This window comes from Molothrus aeneus, chromosome 9, assembly GCF_037042795.1.
Source record: "Molothrus aeneus isolate 106 chromosome 9, BPBGC_Maene_1.0, whole genome shotgun sequence".
Lineage (NCBI taxonomy): Eukaryota > Metazoa > Chordata > Aves > Passeriformes > Icteridae > Molothrus > Molothrus aeneus.
Genome location: NC_089654.1, coordinates 6,652,365 through 6,676,942, shown reverse-complemented (window position 1 = coordinate 6,676,942; position 24,578 = coordinate 6,652,365). Strand labels below are relative to the sequence as shown.

At 38.0% G+C, this 24,578-nt stretch overlaps 1 protein-coding gene across 1 annotated transcript in view; it reads right to left on the bottom strand.

Annotated features, from left to right (window-relative positions):
* Window positions 1-1,388: 1,388 nt before the first annotated feature.
* Window positions 1,389-24,578, bottom strand: part of FAF1 (Fas associated factor 1) — a 145,967-nt gene continuing 122,777 nt past the window's right edge. Inside the window, exons 16-19 of the mRNA XM_066555616.1 lie at window positions 18,885-18,965; window positions 18,473-18,550; window positions 15,331-15,546; window positions 1,389-2,557 (exon numbers count right to left, since the gene is read on the bottom strand). Of these exons, the coding sequence (XP_066411713.1) occupies window positions 2,474-2,557; window positions 15,331-15,546; window positions 18,473-18,550; window positions 18,885-18,965 (459 nt within the window). The 3' untranslated portion in view covers window positions 1,389-2,473. The remainder of the gene's footprint in view (window positions 2,558-15,330; window positions 15,547-18,472; window positions 18,551-18,884; window positions 18,966-24,578) is intronic.

The window sequence follows — 24,578 nt, the reverse complement described above, 5'->3', positions numbered from 1 at the left end:
AAAGAGCGATACACTTGTTTACGTTGTGGCAGAATGATCCCTGTATAGTGATCTCAAAATCTTTATATCAGAGGGAAGTAATGCCACCACTTTGAACACTTCCAGTTAATTATCACTAGAACATTTTGATAATGACAGTGTATTTTGCAATATGAACAAAATGAGGGAAAAAATAATGGAGTTTAGAAGAAAAAAAAAAAGCCAAACAACCCTGGGAGCACTGACTTCAACAAGTTCAACAAATATTTAAGCCACATTTAATAACTTTATAAAACTAGTATCAAAGTAAAGAATATATAGTCAAAATACAGAAATCAAGTTGAGTGAGAGAAAACAGCCTGATGAGATCAAACAGAAGTTAAACAGAACAGATTAATATAAACAAGTTAGCTGAAAGGTCGCTTTGCTTCGTGAAGCACTATTTCAGCAACTCCTTTCCTCAATAGGCAGCTTAGAAGAAAAAAAATAAAAGAAGATATGCATCACTTTAAAATCCTGCTGTATGTTTACTGTGATTGTTTGTAGAAACAGCATCACCCCAATTTGCAATCCATGTTAATTTCTTATTTAATAAATGCAGTGGAATTTTCTTTTTTTTGGGTAAGAAAACGAAAGTTCAGGATGAAGCGTCTGCATTCAGCTTTCCATTACACATACATTTATCATTCTATTGGCTAGGAATTCTTTTATTTGTGAACTGCAAATTATTAGGATTTGCTTACACTTCTAAACCTTTTGTTTGTCATAGATACTTCACTTCTAAAAGTGTCTGGTGTAGCACTCACTAATTACAGAATTATAAAAGGTAGAATAAGGCTTTGCCCGCTCAGAAATTCGCATTTTTGGTAAAGGTAACAATATATCAGCATCACTAGCATCTTAATAATAGGCATACATTTAATTTTATATCACCATCCTTCCAAAGAGAAAAAGAAAGTCTAAAAGATGTGTGCAACTGGTTTTAGCTTAGTATAAAATTTTCAAATCAGAACTCAATCAGCTAAAATAAACACTATGAATTACATATAAACATAGATGGAAAACAATGTGCCAGGCTTTAAATGAAAAAAAAAATAGTTTAGCAGATGATGATCCTGTAGTCCTATTGTGCACTGTCCTGCAAGCTCCGACATAAAACAAAAACAAAAAAAAAAAAAAAAAAGGAGAAGAAAAAGGAAGGGAAAAAATAAAAAGAAAAAAAAAAAAGAAAAAAAAAAGAGAAGAAAAACTCCTAAACAAACCAGTTTTGATGCAGGTTTGGCATCAACTGCACGTTATGGTCTTAGCCTCAGTATGCTCATTCTATGGTTGAGAAATTTAGAGTACCAGATTTTTCCATGTCAGGTAGCAGGTAGCTGGTGCATACATTTCAGACAAGAGAACTACGATTTCTTTAATTTGAGATGGGATCAATAATGTATTGTTAATATGTCCAAAGTGTGCAACAATAAGGCAGATTTCTTATTACACCACCCCTTAAAATACCCATTGTTTGATGAACCAAACAAGGTGCTTTAAACCAGCAGAGTAATAGGAGACAAGCAAGTGCCAGAATGAAGAAAAACTGCTAGAATGGGAACTGCCCTTTCTTTCACAAGGAGAAATAAAGAACTTTTGTATCTGGTATTTGAAAGGTTTTTAACAGCTGATATTCAATATCAGCTGATTCCTGAAGTGTTGGCAAGATACCAGGTTTCTGGTACTGGCCATGTCTAATGTTATTTAAATATTCACATCATGCAATAAGCAGTTTCACACTGCAATGTAATGGAAAATACTTCCTAAACTGAATTGGAACTGAGACCCAAAGCAGAACCAGTAAATAAATATCTCGCATATATGTCAAACTATATTCTCCAAACAAAACCTTACATCTTATCAAAGAAGTCAGAAAGTACTAACAAAAATTATATGCTTTCTACTATAATACTGTTAAATTTCCATGGCTGAGAATGTCCCATTAATTTTCTTTTCTGCCTTTTTAAATTAGTTGACAAAGTAGAAATTCAAACACAGAAATAAAATGCATATATATGAGAGCACTGGCTCAGTGAGATATCAAATATACAGCATTCTAGTGTCAAAAGTACAGGCAGAAATGTCCAAGATTTCTTGGTGAAAAAGGGGCATTTGAGGAGTAAAAATTCTACTTAACAATCACTCACATTTTAACAGTGCATTAATTATAACAAAAGCTGGATGATAAGTGAGCAACAGAATCATAATGTTCAGTGTTCATAGCAGAACTTTATCCTCTGCTCATTTAAATGAGGTTGGAAACATATACTCATGTATGTGAAACTTTAAGTAGCTATGTTTGTTTTTTTCAATTTCTCAGGATTCTTGCAAGAGGCAAACTTGTGACATGGGATTGAGCTGGATGTCAGTACAAGGTGATGCTCAGAGAAGTCTTCCTCTCGATGCTGTGCCTCCGGCTTATCAAAGGATGATTAGTCCTACAATCTTGTTTGAGCTATTCTTTTGCCTCTAGGAAAAGGGTTTCTTGAGGATACAGTTTTACCTCCAGTAATGATTTATTTGGATCCAGCTGGGTCACCTGTAAATACATGAACACAAAGATATGTGTAAGTAGACTTTTGGATTGTTTATCTTCACAGTGCAGACTTTTACTGGGAAGATTTTTGAGTCCCTCCATCAATGACAACTGAAGCAGTGAATGTTATTTTCCAGGATGCAGATTAAGAAATATATATTGTATTTTCTGTTGTTGTTACAAGTATTCTTTTGTAATAAGAATGAACAGAATAATAGAAAACCAGAATCCCTGACATTAATTCCAAGAAGGTCTGGCTCTCTACCATAAACTTATGCACTAATCTATTTCTGTCAAAGTTAAGAAGTTTTGGAAAGTTTACTAGAACACAAGAGTTAAGATGAAAAACAAAACTGCACTCCTAGATAATCATCTCAAAATTTCAGTCAAACTGATGGTGCAAGCAGCACAGCCAACCCGACAGGATCTCTCCATTGAAAAGGGAAACCTTATTTTCCTTCTCTCTTTCTTGCTCCAAGTCACAGGGTGGAACACCCAGCCTTCACTCACTTCAATGTTTTCCAGACACCTCAATCATCCCAGGCTGGGATAAAACTGTTTAATTGTGTGGTTATTACACAATATATTCCCTTATATAGACAAATTAATGACAACAAGTGTCCCAGTGTCCTGACATTCAAGTTTACAAGCCAATTCTGTGACATCCTTCAGAATACTGCAAAGCTTCATGTAGAAAGATGAACCATTTTCTGAAATATTTCCCTTCTATTTTTAAACTTATTTTCCCTGGTAATTCTGTTTTGGTTTATTTTGCTGTGTGAGCACACAGTTATCAGAAGTCTGCTTGTGAACAATAGATTATTAGTCTTATGCCATAGGTATAAATGCAGATTCCATGCCAATAAGCATTTTTTCCAAAGTTAAATTTGTTTCACCTATGATCAAAACATGTCACTGCTTTCTAAAAATGTTTTGAGAAAACATTAAGAGTCCAGCACATTAAATGCTATGAATTAGTAAGAAATGTTTGTGTAATTTTCTTAAAAGCCTAATTTACTATTCCTTTTACCTATTAACAAATAGGTAACATTTGTTATTTGTTTAGCTATTAACAAATAGGTAACTTCTTATTCTCTCCCCCCAACTAAATCAGGCAAACTTGAAATATATTTGCATTTCTATTGTCTTATTGAATAATTAGGGAAAAATTACAATTTAAACAAACATTCAAGGCTTATCATTTCCTAAGACCATCAAAATCAGTGTAAGTTCATCTGACTGCAGCAGATTTTTTTTTAATGAAATAATTAAAAACCAAACCAAACCAACACCAAAAACCAAAGAGACGTGTTATTTTTCTTCCCAAAGCAGGAACATATTTTCTTAAACTTCATGTACTGTGGTGAGCTACTGCTAAATGTCTGAAGAGAAAAATAATTTACAAAAACCAGAGTCAATTTTAGATTCCTATTATCTACAGTCCAATTATGCATTCCTGCACAGATGCTGCTTGAATTATTGAAAGGTTATTATCTACGAAAGCAAACCTGTTATGTAAAAAACAGCCAAAGTAGTGCATTTAAGTTTGTGATTACAGAAGTATGCTAATTAACTATCTTGTAGCATTTTTTAATGTTTTGGTATTCTGCTACAGTCTGTTACTGAGCAGGGAGCGAGGTAAAGAGGGGTCTGTGCAATTCACAGCTTCTGAGGCATTGGGCACCTGAGAGAAGCAATTTTCCTTCTTTTCAGTACAAGCCCATATTAATTCAGGCATCTCTGTTTTCAAATCCTGCAACCATTTTGTTGGGGTTTTTCTTTTTTTTTTTTTTGTTTTGCAAGAAAAGGCAGGAAAGTCATAACACGTCTCTTTTGCACTTGGAAAAAAAATCTCAGGAGTGTGCCTGGGCACTGAACACAACCTTCCAGGCTGTGACCATATGGAAATGTGTTATTCACTTGAGCATAATTCAAGATAGAAGTCCTAAGCTAAGGTTTGCAAACTTCAAGTGTCTTAAATAACAACAACACAGGATGTTCCTTTTCAGTGAGAAGGGTCCTGGGAGCCTTCTGGAGTACCTGCAGCACAAGGACTGTGCAGCTTTTTCACCATAATTTCAGTGTGCTGCTTAATTCACTGAGGGACAGCAGAGTTTGCAAATGTTTACACCATTACCCAATTAACTAACAATATGGCTCCTACATCTGTCAACAAACAAAGCTGTTGTTGCTTTGTTTTAGCTCCTTGGCATTTTCTGTTCATATGGGTCGCCATTGTACTTAATTATCACACCACAACCCTTCTGCAGCTTCTACTTTGTTATTTGTGGCTTGTAAATATGTTGTTTACTATGAAGAGTAGAAGCCTTATTAGTGAACACACCTCCTAGCAAAAGAAATGGTATCTCTTGTAAATATATCAAGTATAAGACCCTAAGATGCATTCTAAATTAGAGTATTTTAAATCAGAATTAGAAACCAAAGAATGATCTATAACAGAGATCAAAGGAAAGAGCTGTAGCCTGCAAAGGTGTGTTCAGTGTAGTGTTCTAACTGAATCTCATTCACTTACATTTATGTGCATCATTTAAAAATGAAAAGTATAGAATGCCTTTAGATGTGTATCTTTGTGCCTTGTTTCATTACCATTAGTATAAATTCTGGAGCCCACAGAGCTGACACCCTTTGGCTCTGATGCTATTGCATGATGCTCTTTCCAAAACAGCCCAACCCTGCACATGATATAAGTTACACTGTCCCAAAGCCCTACACCTTTAGTAGTTGAAGATTTATTCTATACTGTTAGCAATTACACAGGAAGTAAGTATCTAAGTATGCTTAGATATTGAATCTGATTTCATCTATTCCACCTTTGTGGCAGAATGAATACTTCCTTGATTAAGGTTCAAAATTCACCTTCAGCATTAAAGGCCTTAACAAATGCTAAAAGTACATTTTAATCTGTATCTTCAAGTCCTACAATAACTGACTTTCTACCAGTCACAACCACACACTCCAGGAGTCACCTCATGCATCACACTGTGAAACCAGCTGAAAGTACTTTTCAAATCTTTTGTGGGTTTGCTAATGCCTAATACTTTATATTATAATGGAACATGAACTAAAACCCCTTGAAAAGAGACTGTAAAGCGTTCCAAACTTATCTGGTGAGGAGGGTGGCAGAGGAGGGACTCAGTGTCCAGAAGCAGAGAGTGTAACACAAGTGACAGCAAAATTACTGACATTCAAGCTCACAGAACCCTGTACAATTCCATGCAGGTGCATTCAGGGCTGTCCCAAAGCCCTGAACACAGAGAGTGCCCCAGGAGATTTTATCTTCAGGCAAATGGCTTTCTGTGCAAACCTGAACACTCCCCTCCCTTCGGGGAATATTCCCTCCAGCAACATGACCAGAGGTGCTACAGGACTTCATTTCTGCCACATTAGATCTTGCCATTGAGCTGCTTTCACTGAAATAGGTTCAAGCTGATAAACAAAACTTTTATTCCAACTATGGATTCAGTTTTATGGGACCTTAGGTTTTGGTGCACTGGAGCTATGGCTTCATCTTTTAAAGAGCCTTGTTACACAACCAGTGTTGGTTTGGTGCCAGGGAGGTTATCATCTAAGTATTTGTTTAAGTGAATTCTATGGTGATTATTCCAACTAAGCACTAGCTAGTTGAAGTACTTCTGTACCACTCAGAAGTTCAAATTATTTATGACTCTGCAAGGCACAAGGCAGTGATGTTAACTCTTATACTCCTATAAGACGGTAGTAGCTGCTTACACTTCATTCTGAGTAAGTTAATTGGGTTTTTAGATAAACCAAAAATGAAAATTAATGCTAGCTTAAACAGCATTTTAATATATTTTTATAGCAAAGTCTTTTTCCTTCTAGAATAACATGTGAGTTATTTCTGTCTTCACCTTTGCTGACCTATCTGTTCTATTACACCCTCACATCCTGAGCAGCTGTACTTTTACCACTTACAAGGTGTGGTTCCTTACCCTCCCTAACTCTGCGGGGAAAAGATAAACACAAAAAAAAATGGCTTAATGCCCAGGAAGGTAATTTAAAAATAAAGAATCAAATACACAATTATTATGACACTTACACAAGCAGTAAATATCACACCCTTCACCTTTCTCTCCACCCTAGGACAAGGATCTGATTCCCGAGCAGCACAGCCTCTATACCACTTACACACGCATGAATACATTTAATGAATCTAACGGACAAAGAGTTCTTTTACTCTCTTTTCTAATCCTCCTAAAGTATAAATGCAATAGAAATTACTTAAAGGCACACCTGGTAAAGTACCAGATCTGTTTAAAAAACTATATTTTCAGAGTGACACACAAACAAATACAGTGAATCCTTTCTACCTATTGAAATATGTCTGGGTTACACAGATAATACGCTCAACTTGAGCAACAAACAAAACTAGAGTTACTTTATAGAAATATATGCAATTAGATTGGGCTTAGTTGAATAAACTTGGAGATAATTTACATCTGAATTGAAGAAAGCCGTCACAAACAAGGAAAAATATGTCATGTAAAAGACTTGTAGCCTCGATATAAATACAAAGCTTTAATCCAATACATCACACAGACTCATTTTTCTCAAGAGGTTTTCCCAAAACATATTTTACATTAAGCATATTAAAAAACACATTTACTAAGCAAAGCAGAAGCTGTTGATAAATCAGAAAATTGGGATGCTGTATCCTCTACTTGGAGCATGGTTCCCCTTTTTCCCTTGGAAAGCTGTGCAGTGCTCCGAGATGCAGCCTTGACACAGAGTCTAAGTTTTCATTGCCTTAACATAATTTGTATTAAAAAAAAAGCTGCATAGATTTTAATCAGTGAAGGCTGATTAGCCTCTCTTGCACTACTTGACTCACTTGACAGTAAATTAAGACAGCAACTGTGTTCTCCCCTGTTTTCTAAAACACTAAACGTAATGACAGGGTGGTGCAAACAACAAGGATAAGCCCAAACTCACTGTTTCTGTATTTGTATAGTGGCACCTGGACTATCTGGTGCTTTTTAAAAGTTCCAAATGAAAATCTGATTTTTCAGCTGGAATAAATACTTCATATTTACAAAACAAAAACAAAACAAAAAAAAAAACCCCATAAAAAGTAAAAGCTTAAAAACAAAGGGTTTTTAAGCAACCCTACAAAAATGAATCTCTTTTTTTGTCAAAACTGAATAAAGCCCAAATATTAATGATGTTTTTAAAAATACCAGATTTTTACCTTAATCCTATAGCTTTTTAACAGTGAGTAATGAAAAAAATACATAACTGTAGTTTATCTACTTTCCAACAAGAGGCCTTGGGAAGGGGCTGTATACACCTGGGTAGCTCTGAGGCAGTTCTGTGCCTTTTTTCAGCCAAGGACAAGAAATTTTGTTTAGTGATCAGTACTTGCCCAAAATATGGCCAAAATATATCCAGTTACCAACATCACTGAACATTTGTTTTACATTTCTTTCCAAGAACTAATCTCACTTTAAAAAATCACTATAAAAAGGCTGCATCCCCCTCTGGCCTTTCAAAGAGCTCATTTTCAACAACAACCGAGCTGCTCTTTCATTTTGGCAGAAGTGCAAACACAAAAGTATTTCGATTAAGAAAAGCCTCTCTGAATAATGTGACTTTTATTGTTGTGGTGCTAATGGTGCTGAAGTATTACACAAGCTGCCTTGAGAGCTAGAAGATGGAGCTGGAGTCAGTCAGAGGAGTCACATGCAGGTCCTGACCTGACATTAATGCTCCCACAGTGGCCACAACTCCAAGGCTGGAGGACTTCAGGCTTTGAGGAAGAGCAAGGTGTTGTAAAGCTCTCCTCAGATTTTCTGCTTTCTTTCCTTCCTTCTTTCTGGTTTGAAATCTTTAATTTCTTCAGGAATTCTCTGTGTAGTTTCTCAGAAAAAGAGAAGGTGATAGAAAACCCTGGACCTTGTCTATTCCTGCAGGAAGAGGAGCTCCACCACCTTCTCCCTCATGCTGTTTACCGTCATTTTCCTTGTTGAGCAGAGAAAGTTCAAGTACTGGCATTTACAGATGAGAGCATTTGTATACCTTTCTGCTGTGCCAGGGAGCAAAACAGTCCACTACTTATGGGCACTGCTGCCTGTGTGCTTATAGTGAACTAACAATTATTCATGTATTTAATTCTTTTAAAATGTACTAGCTACACAGAAAAGAGATGACATCCCCAGAAATACTACAGCTTTCACTCTGGAGATCGATGAAGAGCTGAAAGGAAGCAAACAGCCACATCCTCTGGAAGTTGGAAAACATATAAATACATTTAGTGCTCCAAATGAACTGTAAGAACTTTGCTTTGCATACATCCCAGAGGGGAATGGATGGGAACACAGCAGCCACTCACAGAAGAACGGCCCAGGATTGGATTCATGTGCACTTAATTATAATTGCATGAAAGAACAATCCAAAAAGGATTTTTATCACCAGTTCAAAGGATTACGATGTTCAGATATCACAATGATATCTACAGTATAACATTGTGATTGGTAGACAGGCAAATGGAATAAAGAGAGGGCCTAGGACTGCTTTGGTGATTTAGTCTGATGCATTACTTATGCAATTACCAAAACAGCAGGAGATCATTAAATTTTCTGGTAACCAGACACAGCAGTCTTAGTATCATACCAGTACAAAGGCTCTCTATTGGTATTTTATAATTTCATTTTCTTTCTACATGGGTCAAAAAAAGTCCACAAAATTGATATTAAACATGAATTCTGGAGAAAAAGTACAAAATATTCTAGCCCCAGTTTATTCTGGATAAGGTTATATGCAAGAGCAAAGCTCTACAGCTTAACTAAGGCATCGTCCTGGGAACAATAACGTGGCTCCCCTGCTATAAATGTTTTGTAAAATGGGGCAGTGCTGAATAAAAGAGCACTTTGGGTGTGAGGGATGTGCACTGAAGGGCTCTTGGGTGGAATACATGAATGCCATGGTTGGCATTAGTCACTGGGCTAACTAATGAGGATGATTCACGGAGAGCTCGCGCTCTGCGTGAGCATTCAGCACTGGCTGACTCCAGTGAGCCCTGAGTAAAAGGGCTCATCTGAAATGCACACCTATTTCCTGAAACTGGTTAAACAGTCCCTGTACTCAAACAGAGCTGCTGTGAGAGATCAGAAACTATATTGATCTACAGAATGCAATTCTACTTCTTTTCTTACATCTGTGAGATGAGATCTCCTTTCAGCGTTTTGATACAAGAAGGGCTTGAATCCTTCACTTTGGATCACTTATTTATGTAAAGACACTGGGTCTAAAAAAAACACATCAAGTCTGTCTTTCTTGGAAGAAAACATTGTGAAAATCTTTCTGCAATATTTACAGAATTTTTTACTACCTATATGGAAATTATATTTCCACAAAAGTAAACATCATGTTTCAAGAAGCAAAATATACTTAACATTCTCTCAGGTGCTACCACTGACTTCACCAAAGCAAGAATGTTACCTACTCCCTTTTTTAGGTGCTGACCAAAAGACTGTGATACTGTTCTTTGTGAGCAACAAACCTGTTAAAAGCAGGAAAATCTGGGAGCTACAAATGCTTCAGTGTCCTTTCACACTCGAGGTTAATCTTTCCAATCCCTCCACTGTTACAAGTCATCAGGAAGAACAGTCAGAAACCAGGCTGCAAAAGAGGCATGGGAATATGCCAGTCTGGAATGGCCAATTTGCTTAGGCAACTTCTCAGTGTCTTAACTAAACCAAACCTAACTGCTTGGATAAATAAAATAACAACAGATCTTGAAAGGAGAGGAAAGACAAGGGCAGGTAGTATTGACTTAAGGAAAGCTGTGAATGATAGGAAGAAGGACATCTACCTTTGTAGGTGGCTGTGGCCTTGGGTAAACTAGATCAGAGTAAGCACATGACATCGCTGACCAGAAAAATTTAAATTATGTGAATTAAAAGAGATGACTACTACTTGGTGTAGTAGGAAAGATAAGTAGCAGTAACTGAAATGACTGGAAAAATTACAGGTATCACATGTAATTTTCAAAATTCTTTGAACCTATCAGAAAAAATATTTCATTCATCTGAAATGCTCCTCTGCTATAAAACAGATATTCAAGTTGTTTTCCTGATTTACATGAAATTACTAAAAATACTATAGAGTGTAGCTGTGACACTGCACAAATCCTTTATCACAATAACATTTCCATTTTTCCATCAAGATCATGACTAGGTGGAGGAATGTTAAAAGTCAAAGATGGTCCTGGACATTAAACTCTTTCATGAACTATTTAGAAAGTTTCAATACTCCCTAATGAGTTTAAAAGTAAGTTATCTGAAGGCAGTGGTTTGCACAGGGTGAAATTCAGAACAATCCTTACAAAGAACAGCTGCCAGAACTCATACACAAAATTGTCAAACTGCCTGGCATAACAATATAAGGACCATGCTCCAACATCACCTTTTTGAGAACATCAAAGGGCAATTCCCTGCTCAGAGGACTCCACAGCAAGTACTGCAGCTAAACTTACTATCCTGTGGCATTATTTTCACCACTGTGAGCATCAAAGAGGATTAATCTTGCCAAAGCACAGGAATGAAAAATCACATTTAGGTTTGGAGGAATATCTTACCATTATTCTATTCCCAAATACTCCCAAAACTGTGAATTGCCTGGCCCTAAATTTACTGAAATCCTGATCATATCTGATTTAAATTGACATGCAATTTGAGTTAAATTTATCTTATGTACTTTCAAGGGAGATTTTTTGTTTCTGTTTATTTAAACTGCTGTTGAAATTGGTTAATTAAAAGGATTTAAAAAATCTTAATACTCTAAACAGAGCAAACTGGTTCTGAATTATTAAGCAACATTTTAGATGCATTTAAATAACCTTAAGTGACTTAACTGCCACCTGATCCTAAGCTGTGGCTCAGCAATATAAAATGTGAAATACTGTACAAGTCTTGGCTTACCAAGGCTTCCAGATACAGTAAATAAAGAGCTTAAGTCTCTAATACCATGTCTGCAGAAGGCATACTCTCAAATACATAACTAATACTCCACCTCAAGGAGAAATCAGCAGCAGAAATTATAGCTTGAAATTTTGTTTTTTTGTCAGAAATTAATAAATTCAGTCTTTCAAATATAGCATTTAGAAGGAGGAATCATGTCTGGCCCTCCCTTTCTGAGAGACACCACAGAACATTCACAAACATATTAACCCTAGAAGGGTGGCTGAAGCCCAGTTTGGGTAATTTTTTGCACATTCCTCTTATAGTTTCAGCTATGGTCCACTTCAGCTTCTTGCCTAGTGGGATAAAATGCCCACCCTGTAAGATGTTAACAGTTTTAGGAAGGCTTGTGCACATCACCATCACTGAAGTAAGGGAGGAACTGAGTATCTGGAGGTCTCCAAGGCACTGGGAGAAGGAGGATCCTGCAGCTGGGAGGTCAAGAGGACTACCAAAGTCAGAGTTTGGATTTAAACTGTACATAACATTTTTGAAAAAAATATGTTTGAAAGTGTCAGAATTACTTTGCTGGAGTTTTGCTGCAATAAGTCAGAATTTGGGAAGGCTATTAAGAGAAAGGGACCTAAATACTGAACCAAAGTCAGAGTTTGGGAAGGCTTTTAAGAGAAAGGGACCTAAATACTGAAGTAGAAGGTTGACTGAGCACACAAATATACATAAAGCAAGCTCTTTTTGTTATAGTTAGATGTGATTTCTGGAACTGTAACTCTGAAATCAGCACACACATTTAACAGCACACACGCTTGTTCCCACGAAGCCTTTGCAGGTGTATTTAAGAATACAAGAAATACATTCTTTGCATTGAAATTTCTTTGCCAAGAAATACAATACAGCTTTTCACTCCCAAAGATGTGCTTGCCAGCGTTTCCAGAGTCTGAGGCACGAGCTCCCAGCTGCCCCAAGCTCACATTTGTGACACTACTGGTGGTACAAGATGTGGTGCTGAGGCACTGAGAGAGGAGCTGGTTAATATCTAATTTCAGCACGGGTAGAAAGAACAACACAGCCAGTGACAAAGACCCAATAACAAGTCACTGCATGTGCTTAACTGCTTTGGAATGTCACTGCTGCTTTAAAATCTACAAGTAGTGTCTGGGAAAGGTTAATCTGGGTATTTACTCATGTGTAGAAGTTTGTATTTACAGTAGGGTTATGATACCAACTTAAGTTAGCTAAGGATATCTGTGTAAGCAACTGGAACAGAGGACTAAGAACTAATGAATTTTTATTTATGAAAGATGTAAAAGTACTTCAACAACTCTGTATCAGAAGTGATGGCTTTGAATAGCAGGTAAAAATGCTCTGACAAGTTTATCACAAGAAAATGTTGATTTGGTTGAAGATAATCCCCTTGTTTTGATAAGACAGAAACACTTTTGGGTGTGTGTATGTTATTGTAAAGCAGATTAGGAGAGAAAAAACCCCACAAACTAACTTTAGAAGACATGTTTCTATCTTATTGCAGCAGAACTCCAGCAAAGTAATTCTGATACTGTCAAACATATTTTTTCAACAATGTTATGTATAGTTCAAATACAGACATTTTAAATGCTCCTGTTTTCTGGAGCACAAGCATCCCGAGTGCTCTGTCCTTGTAGCACAGATTCCCACTCATGTGGGTGACATACCATACAGCAGAAGGGTCTTGATAACTTACAGTGTATTTTTAAGTGTCTACAGACCACAAAGCCCAAGGCAATGAATATATACTCTGACTGTACTTCTTCCAAGCCATTCAACAATGCCTCATTTTTATTTTTTTAAATCTGTTTATGGAGTTGCATGCTTCCAACTTTCCAAACCTGGGGAACATGACAGATGTCATTTACAGTTCTCAGTGGTTAGCAAACCCCTGGGGAATATTTTTTGTCTGTTGTGGCTCTGGTGGTCACAATGGCAATGGGATTCATACATGGCTGAGTCAATCAGCATGAATCATTTATGTGACTCCTCATACATGGCATTATTAGGTTGGAATCATAGAAAAAAGATGAAAGGGTCTTTGCTTCCCACACAACAGACCAACAGCTCCAGACCCTGTCACTAAATTCTCCTTTCTTTGCCTCAGCCTTTTCTCCCTGACAGTTTCACAGATATATTGACAATACCAGCTTGCTCTAATTTAGTGGTATTTTTTTCTTTTCTGTTTTTTTTAGTACTTGCTCTCATGTGATTCACCTGATAAATTTTTGAGGCTTTTTATAGATGACTAACATTCATAATGACAATGTGAATAAGTACAGAAACAGCCAGAGTAAAGTGAAAAACAAATGTAAAAAGTTAAGAGTAATATACCTGTAGGGTACTTATATTAAATATGTATTACATCAGAAATAAGTTACAGGTGGGAAGGCATCACTTGCAAAATGTTTAAAATGTACAACCCCATTGTTTAGACTGCAAAACACTGTATTTCTTTTGTCAAGTACACTGATCTATCAGTAATCCTGGAAACACAGGTGACTTCTAGTCTTTGCTTCCACTGGAAATGATACTGCATGTTTAAGGAGTAAAGTTAATTAGTGAATAATGAGATTCCTTAAACCCTGCTTTTCAGTCTGACTGCTCAGGATTCCCAATACAGGGCAAGGTGGAAGAAGAGCTGTAAGCACTGCAATCCTGTCCACAGTTGTGCCAAAAATGGGTCAGAAACCACATCCACTCACAAGGTGGTATGCTTACTAAGGATGAGCTTCTTCTCCTTTGGAGTACTTACAAATAAGATGATGAAGTAAGAGGTATCTGTTACAAACTACTGTAAACATGTCAATCAGAGCCTCATTCCTAGTGAACTTCCCCCAGGGGCAGTGATGGGAAACAAAATGGAAAAGCAATCCAAGAAATATATGCAAAAAATTACTGAACTCCTTTGGTGAAAAATGGTCTAACCAGTCCCCTGGAGATGCCTCCAGCAAACAAGACCCCAGCTGGTCTAGAGCTGCCCCACTGCTCTGCAGTGCTCAGGCAGCACGGCCAAAGAGCTGCTGAACTTCACCCACCACTGCCTGGCTCTGTCCTGACATCTCTGCAATGCCCATTCCCTTCACCTTTTATCCAGAGCCCTTGCACAGTTGGACCCACTGACTTTCATCTTTGCTGTAGCAATGACTAAATAATAAATAAAAGCTATTTTGTGTAGAAAACACAAAGGTAGGGTTTTCAAAGAAATTTAGGAGCAAGCACAAAAATGATCTGTTGATTTATCAACAGAATTGGCTATTGTAAGCAGTGAACAGTATTGATTCTGAAAATCAGTCACAGCAGGTTCATCATACAATTTCAAGGTAGATGTAATTATATGCTGGTATTATGTAACAGGTGAATCAAATATTTATTAGGATATACTTAATAGTGCATAACTGGGTACTATCTAATGCTGAGCCTTATTCATAACATCAAGTTGCATCCAAAACACAAAACCAGAAAGATCAGAAGTACCAGCCCATAACAGACCTAAACAGTGAAGTACCAGCAGTGCTGATGGAGCTTCCCTCAAAATAGCACATGAGCAAAGCTGGCTCAGCATATTCAAGTTTTCACTGAATACAATGGATTTTTTACAATTTCACTGCAGACAGGTTTCACACCTCTGTTTGTAATATCTGACAGCACTGGTCAGCCAGCAGCTGGCTTAGAGCTTGGTAGTACTGGAACATACCCAGGCACACCTTTTACCTTCTATGCTGTAACACCCCAGCCCATCCATCCCACAGGAGCAAGAAACAGAGGTATTTATTCCTGAAAGGTGCATTTACTCACATCTCTCCTTGGAAAGGTGCCCAGCAGCTTGTACTCCTCCCAAGGATATCCCTTGGAAGCTACAAAATCAAAGACAACCTGCAGCTTGCTGCTGGCCAGGAAACGCCGCTCAAAGAATTCTCCGCTGGGCGTCCGGATGCGGAGTTTGCTGACAGACTCAGTGCTCTCCTCCTTGGGCTCGGGGGGCAAGGACTGCTCCAGAGACAGCCTGATGGCCTGGGGAAGGAAAAACAACCATTTTTTCCAATGCCAGCAAGAGAAGAAAGGGAGAAAGCTTTTCTATTTATTTCTTCTAGAACTTCAAGATGTGTCACAGTGCTCCAGAGCCTTTATATCTCAATGACAAAATAATTTTTATTCACTCCTTAATAACAGCCCACCAGACAACTAATTAAAATAAATCCTTCTTTATAACACATATTATTAGGTCTACAGTTAATGCACGATGGGATACGTAATTTAATCATTTGGCAGAAAGCCTTGGAAAAAAATTGAATGAGAGAATAATTGTCAAGTGGCCAATTGCTTCCTTAAAGGGTAGAAATTAAAAGGCAGTAAAAGTATTTCTTTAAAAGCACTTGTCAAATTGTCTTCCTCTTGCAATGGTAATTGACCATTTGCAGTAGACTGGACCCTTAATGGCAGTTCTGAGTGAAAAGAAATATATGCAAGAAATTTACTATAAATAAACTGAAACACTGTTGAAAGATGCAATTAAAAATGCCATGAATGTACAGTAGATACACAGACTGCATATAGAAGTAGGAATCATTAAAGAAGAAAACTGGGAGAAGAGAAATGGGAACTTGAAGATTTAAAGGTGGTGGTGGTAGTAGTAGTATTTGTAAGAAGATGGTTCTAAGTACAGGTGAAAACATTTTCTGCAACAACTTGCATGAAATCAGCCCTCAAATTGCACTACATGACAGTCATGTAGTGACTGTCTTCCTGCTAACACTGCTGATGTCAAGACTTTAAGGGCAGGACCCAGGTCTGTGTTCCCTGTTCTCTGTCTCTGTGAGTTGCTACAGCACCAATATTTTGATTATATATATATTTTTAATACAAAATCAATGGCTAACATTAGACTGCTGAATGAGGTGGGTTTGATTTTCAAGGGCATTCTTGGTACTCATGGGCAGCATCAGCATCTGTCAAAAATTTGATCATACTCAGAAGCAGCTCTGTTACAATATCATCTCACTTAAGGCAGCACTTAAAGTGAAGGTAAATGAATGGAGGAAGCAGCACAAACAGACTGCCTGCCCCAAAATGTGCCTAAAAGGCAATTTTTCAAACTGAAGAGGCAGTCAGGCAGGGATTTACCTTTTTCCAAGGAACTTTCAGTATACACAGTTGCTATTTATGCCTTTGAAAACCTCCCCAAGGTCATTTAGTAAAAGAAACTGATAGAGGGTGATTACATTGCAGGGAAAGGACTGGGCAGAAGCAAGATTACAAAGGCTTTTAAATAGTCTACTTCTTACACACACACCTCTGAGCAAATTATATCTCAGTATAAATATTTATACATAGAACTTCAGTTCATTTTTGCTCATCTACTATGAGATTATATTTTAAATAGATTCTATTTTAATTTTCTCCCTCTCCATTCTCAACCACCTGCTTACTATCTCGCTGTTTTGACATTTCCCCACACAGTATAACAACAGATGCTACATTATTTACTGAACCCAATCAATTATATTATAGAAAAATAAACAACAGTAGCTCATTAGAGCTCCTTCCTTTGTGCAAAGAGTGCGTTGCTCCCCAAAGTAACCACTCAACAAAACATGGCAATTTACAGTGGATATTCTGTACCAGCAAACCAAGTCACAAAACAACGACATGATGGATCACATTAAAACCTCTTGGACCTGAACAAGCAATTTCAGTTTGTTGATAAAAAGGTGTTCAGTATGTGAAGAGCTCAATAGTCAGATTTTAAAATACAAACTGAGCATAAAGCCACTTCTGTAAGTAAACACTGTTGCAAAACAATTCAGTCCAAGTAATCTGTATACTTGAAAATGGGGAGTGTTAGTAAACATTATTGTTAAAATCCCTTTTGTTCTACTAAGCAAACAGATCCCATTATTTTCATTACTGCACTCTGCATTAAAACAGGGAAGCCCAGGTATATTTTGGTAACACGGGCCAATGTTGCAGCCTTTGCATAAGAAAACCATTTCCAAAAGGTCAAGGTATCAGAAAAGGCTCAGGAGCAGATATAATGAAGCAGAAATAATTATTGTTGCTATGCATGCAAAATAACTTAGAAAAGAAAAACATATTTCTTGCTTGAGCCTGAGTGTGAGCTGATGGTGAGCCTGTTCCTGCTACAGAGGATTCATGCTCAGCTGCTGTTAACCTCACAGAATTGCCATCTCACAGCCAGTTGAGACTGTCCAAGAGGCTGCAGGAGCCTCTGAGAGGCACTGGGACCCTCAGATTTATTAAATTGAGAGAATCTACAAAATAATAGTTTGAGGAACACAGTACTCTTCACAGCACAGGCTTTCTGTTTTCTTACAGAGGCCTAGAGACATAAAGTACTTGTTTAAACCAAATTTTCATTCTAAGGAAGATTCAGTAGAAGACTGTTCAGAAAATGTTTAAGTCCCACAGATTTCAAAATTCTGGATTTTATTTTCTTAGGTTTTTTTTTTTTTTTTTAGTAAGTGGATTGTCTCTCAAATTAAATTTGGTAACTTGTTTGATCAGAATTGCAGGTAGGCTTTGTGCTACTTCCTGGAAAAAATGAAAGGGCTCCATGTTTTTAAAAGGAGTGGCTGCAGAAAACAGGCTTTTTCTGCAGCCACTCAGAGCCTCCCAAAGATTCCAGCATTTAAGAAGCTCATTTCACAAATCTGCTGTGAGCAGGTCCATCTAATATCTGGTTGTATTTGAGACCCAGATGATAAAACAGAAGAGCCATTAAACAGTGGATGAAAATTATTTAGCTGTACTTTTTTTGTTTCACAGATATATAGTAAGAAATCAATAACAGTAAAGAAAATTGATGACATGAAAAGTATGTTTTGAATTGAAGCTGCAGTGTGTGGTGTGTTGAATGGCAGTTTCAGTGCTCATAAGCTCAATGAATTCATGAAGTATCAGAAAAGGTAAAACATCCCACCTCACGCTCCTCCTCCTGTTCTTTCCGGATCTGTTCCAAGCGAAACTGCTCTGCCATTTCTCTCTCTTGTGCTTCCCTCTAACAAACACAAAGGGCAATCCCACATAAATACGTGATAAATACAAATGCAAAGAAATTTTTCAGTGTTTCCATAGAAATTAATATAAGAGATAGGATATTTATTAAGCAATATTTTCCCGCCATTCCTTTCCCAAACAAAGCCAGGAAAGGTTTAGCTAAAAGATGTAGTCAAGTCTAGTCCTAATGGCTTTGTCTGGTGCCACTTTACAACAGGGGGGACTTTAGGGTCTCATGTTTAGAGCACAACTGGAGGCAGGCAGTCCCCTGCAGCACAGAGCATTCCCAAACTCCAGAGGGTTCCCATCCCATGGGTCTCTGTCCCTGCACACACCTTGGCTCTGTCAGCCTCCAGCGAGATGCGGTACGCCTCGTCCTGCTCTCTCTTCACATTTTCTCTGGCTTCACGTTCATCCTAAAAGCAAAAGATAAGAAAAAAATAAATCAAATAGTGGGTCAGTATGATAAATATCTTTATGTTCCTCAGCACTCTTTAATCCCAGTGACTTCAACATCACTCACCTACCACAAGGAGAAACACATTCTGAGATGCCTCAAGGGTGACTGTTGCTTTAGAAATTCTGACTACCTGAAGCTTTGATTCAGTTGCCAGGTAAGGGAATGGTAATTAGCCCTGGCCTGAGGGCTGGATGAGGCACCCAGGCTCTGTACTGAGGGCCATGGCAGGCACAGAGCCCTGGGGAGGAACAGCCTCCAATGGTGGGGTCACTGCAGGGGAATATGGGCTGGAGTTGGGGGGGATTTCCCTCCCGCACCCAACAGTTTGGATGGTTTTGTAACAGGGAAGTGTGGTTTAGGTGCTGAGACTGGATTTTCATTGGCTCTCTACTCAGACTGACAGTGGGTAATGGCTGTTCCTGACAGAGAAAGCCCAATCCCAGGTCCTTCCTGGGTCAGAAACCCCTCAGCAGGGTCCATCCAGGGTCATGACTATCAAACATCATCCAGAAGCCTCAATTCACAGTGCTGAATATTATACAAAGATGGGAAAGTAGCAGGTCCTGCTCTGAAGTATCTCAAATGGACAGATGAAGGCAAGGAAGGAACAGGAGGTTACCATGCCAGCAAAAAGTATCCTATCAACAATCACAGCACAAAAAAATAAAGGTTTACCAAAAACACACAAAAGAAAAAGCAAGGCATCATCCACACAGTGGAGGATCAAAGAGTGAATATCCCCAAAAGCTGGAATAACTGCACTGGGGTGATGTCAAATAAAGCAAAGTGTACAATCAATAGCTTCATACTCTGCCTCTGAAGCAGAGACAGTGGCTGCTCCCCTGTGCTTACTTGTCTTACATCTCATAATTCCCCCCAGAGCCCTGCAGAGGCTGCACTGGTTCCTACAAAAATCAATAGGATTTAGCTGTGAGACTGCTGGTGGGCTCAGCAGGGTCTCCCCTGCAGTTCCCAGTAACACAGCACCTGCACTGGGGCAGTCTGTCCTGTGTTTCACAGAAATTAAAGTCGACTACCTACTGCTTCTTGAAGAATTATATAATCTTCCTATTCAGCTGCAACATTTATTCCACATAAAAGAATCATTTTGTTAAGTGATCAATTTTCCCCCCAAAACATCATTTGGCAAAAACTCAATTCTGAATGGTAGGAGCTCATGCTAACTAATTATCACAACATACAAACATGCCAAGATGTTCCTCAAAAAAACCCTCTAACATCTCAGTGGTTAAATCTCTAAAGTAGAATGCAAACATAGGAGGAAAGGACAAACTGCAGGGAAAATGATACAATTTCCACTTGGAAAGTAGCAAAATCTTTCCAGACTAAATTCTTCTTCCTTACAGAAACAGGACCCAAAGTTATTGTACAATCAGTGTGTCCTGAATTTCATTCCAAGATTTAGAAACCATCACTTTATTCAGCAGAACCAAAACATGAGTAGAAGTAATTTTTGTAAAATGCAAAAAAAGGACAATAACCACCAAATAACCCTTCCCCTTCCTGGCTACTCTGGACATTGATAAATTTTAGGTACTCTGCTCAGGGAACTTGAACCTGATAGCAAAAACTACCCTACATGAATATTCAATTTTTGAGATGAGGGGGAGTTGAAATAATTAAACAGCCCCATTTTTATGTTTTCCAAATATGAGGAGAGCTTGTTGAAGACACAGAGGCTTTCCCAATTCTTCTCACAGATGGAACATAACAGTAAAGAAAAAAAAATTGTGCTATTTATACTGAGACTTTTCATAAGTATCCTGAAAATTTATCTTAGAATAGTGAGAACCAAAATAACCCTTCCAAATCAGCTCACTAGAGGAAGATGACTTCAGGTTCTCTACCAGAGGACAAGCCCTTAAAAATATTTAGAATTATTTCAGAGAGAACTTACTCAAGTTTTATGTTTTTTGACTCCATGTATCACACCTAAGTCTACACATTGAATTTCAAAGGCCACACAAGTCCAGTAATGCCCAAAAGAACTTTGAAAGATTAGATACAACTATTGCAACTACAGGCTCTTCTCCATCAAAGGTTGCTAGCAACTAAAATAGAGTTACTGTAGTTTATTTTAAAAAAATTAAAGAAAACTACTGATGTTACAGATTCTACAACTAGAATTGAAACATGAATTCCAGACATTAAAAAAAAGTTAAAATGCTTTCTTCCCTATTCGTTGCAGTTTTCATCATCCTAGAAGTGGATTATGAAAAAGATGTCAGGAATGTCAAGAATTACCATGCATGACTGCCTGGTCCTCATAGAAATATGTGAACCACATCTAAAAGTAAATGACTGGGCCACTGAGCCCTACACCTCATTGAAATAATACTGTTCTTACTGAAACAGACCTTAAAAACAAACCTGGAATCCAGAGCTCTTTGGGTAAGCAGCAGATGTAATCCCATGAAATGCCTCTTTGTACCTACTTTTGTGTTAATGCTTCTGTTTGCTAACGCTGCTCACATCAACAGGAACCAACTCCTCCAGAGATTTTACGGCTAAAGTGTGGTATTGTTTGGTGCAGAGTTACACCTTGGACAAATTTTAAACATTACACGAAGCAGTAATGCAGTTTCTTATTTTAGTCATCTCTTCCTCTACAGAAGGATGAGGATGCTTCAAGTTCACCAGAAAGCAACAAAAGAAACTCACAGTAGTGACAGGATAAGCGAAAGAAAATATTTTGCAGAGAATCTTCCACTGCACTAACAAAGAACATGTCAAGAGTAATCATGCCACTAATAATTAATCTAAAAAAATCAGAATTGTTATCCATGAATAAAATTTGAGGCAGCTGACAACTTTCCTGTTAGACCCTACATAAATTGCAGTCATCACCGATGGAACATCACTAAATGCATCCCCACAGTGCTTTTGCAATGAAGGCAGAACTGGCACCTTCCTTATTGAAGAAATCAAAGTATAAACAGACATGGCTTATCCTAGGTCACTTAAAAAGCCTTCATCAGAAACAGAGGAATTCCACAGCAGTGACTGAAGGCTGGTGTGAATGCAAAACATCCACATCCCAAGGGTTTGGGGCTTGAGACAAGGGGACAACACTCCCTGGCACCTCAAAAGGGGAGAAGTCACAGATTTCTGCTTTTCTGCTTTGACAATGAGACAATGGGAGGACATACATTCAATGGAAGGTTATGAAATCTGAAAAAAATTGATTTTATTCACAGAATATATTCTTCAGCTATGACTTTACTTTGCTATTCTGCTTCTTAGAGATGCAGTCAACCCAAAAATATCAAATACTTATGAGATAGCTACAATTGAGCAGAGAAAACCTTCTCCTGAGGAATATCCAGTGCATCAAGACTAAGAAAAACTGACAGATAAAATTAAGAGGAAATTTAGGATAACTCTTTCATATAATTATTTCCTAAACCATTTGTTGAAGTTAATCCTGAAATACCTAGTGACAGGCATTTTCAGATGTAGGATGATGGACAAAGAGTGGTTCTTGACTGAATTTAGGACAGCAGATTCTACAAGTTAAAAATATTCCACTTTTTGAATGGGATATTTTGCTGGAAAAGTCAGCATTGGCCCTTCTGCGATTTTTTCCCCTATTTATTATTGCCATTTCTGAAGGTAGGATTTAATGTTTTAACGCCAGGAATCAGCTTTGCACCTGATTTATCTCATGGAGCTGTGTTTTATTATTCCCAACTGCCCTTTGGGATCAGTTTTACTGTGAAGTGAAACTGGACGAGACAGAACTTGAGAAGATACCCAGGAGCAGAAGACATTTCTCAGAGCACCAGTGAGTAAAGGGCTATTACAAGAAAGAAAGAAAAAAGTGTATTTACAAATGCTGAATGCCCATCTAAAAGACAGCTCATTTCACTGAACCACTCCTGAAATTAAAATCTGCAAATGCTTAAGGCTATTCATGGAAGCGTTAAAGAGAAACACCCCTTTGTCCAAACAAACCAGTGCAAGAAAGGCATTAATTTGACTCACTAAGATGACAGACTTGCACATTGTATAACTTAAACATACATGATGGGGAATATATGGCAGGAAAAAGTGTACACAGAGTGTGCTGGGTGTATGGGAACGAGAAGGACAAAGCAAATGGATGTTTTAGTGGTGGCAGAACCACAGGAGGAGGCAGGATGGGGCAGGGTGAGGGGCAAAGCAGCACAGAACCACCACAGGATCCTGCCTGTCCACACTGAAGGCTGAAAGCTCAGCTCCAGATTCCAGTTTTGGAATTAATTCAAGTGACAAAAAGAAAACCAAACCCAAAATCTTCAAGGAGTCCTGCAGCGCCTTTCTGTGAGAAAAGAGCCGGCCAGTCCTGATACATTTGCCCAGCTGGGCTGAATATTCACTGACTGGAGCCACCAACACGTACACCCTAAAATCCACTGGGACTAAAGATATTTTATCTCCCTTCTTTCTTTCTTTCCTCTGCCATTGCCTTGCACTTTGCCAAGGCTCTAACCATGCTGCAAACCCTTGAAGGCAGCACTTGCACCCACTGGGTTGTGTACAGCCAAGTGCTCCATGGGAATGCTCAATGGGCTGCTATCATATTACAAACACAAAATCAGAAAATTTAATCAAACAAATTTTGATTACTGTAGTTTAATTAGTTATAACTAGTAATAATTAGTAAATGTGCTAATTGGATTCTTGAGGGGTTAAATCCCAATCTTTGCTAGATGGCTGTCATCACCATAATGCTTTTGTGCTTTGGAATTTAATGAATTTCGTGTATTCTCATAATCTCTTGTTGTGCAAATACTATACACCATGATACACATGACAGTGTTCCATGGAACACAGATCACCCAAGGTATTCAGATGCCTGATTTCTACTGATTTACATCAGAGCTTCAGTCCCCAGCAGAAATTTCAGAGGTCTCTTGCAGAGCTGATGGAAGCACTTTCTCTACATTTGACAGCAGTGAGGCAGAACAGGAAGAAAAGACATGGTGATGGCAGGCTTCTCACAGCACAGCTATGAAAATATCACTTGGTCACTAAAGCCCCAAAGTGCTGTGGCAGGGAAAAGAAAAAAGAATTTATGCTGCCATTTTGGAGTTTTGGTTTTCCTTCACGTGTTTTTTAAATCCCCATCCAGATACTGGTGAGGAAGGACCTATGTTTTCCTCAAGCTCTAGAAGTATCTAGGAGAGATGTCAGCCAAAAACAGAGATGAAAGATGGTGACTCTGCAGGCCTACAATTTTCTACAGCTTATCTTCAGTCAGAGTCTGTTTACAGCAGTTTTTTCAGTATAAAAATTCTTAAGTGTCTCTCTTTGACACTACAGAGCAGTGTGCTGGCAGACATAGTTTAAAGTGAATGAAAGGTTTCAGTTGGTATTTGTAAAAATAAGAAGGTCTCTGAAGCAACTGTGGGTATTTCCACCTTGATGTCTAACCCAAGAGCAGGAGTGCCGGTGTTGCACAATGACAAAAATAAACACGACCAGAGACCTACTGTTACTTAAATGTGGACAAGTTGGACCAGCTGTGTAACAGTCATTTCTTTTACAGTAATAAATGTTGACAGCA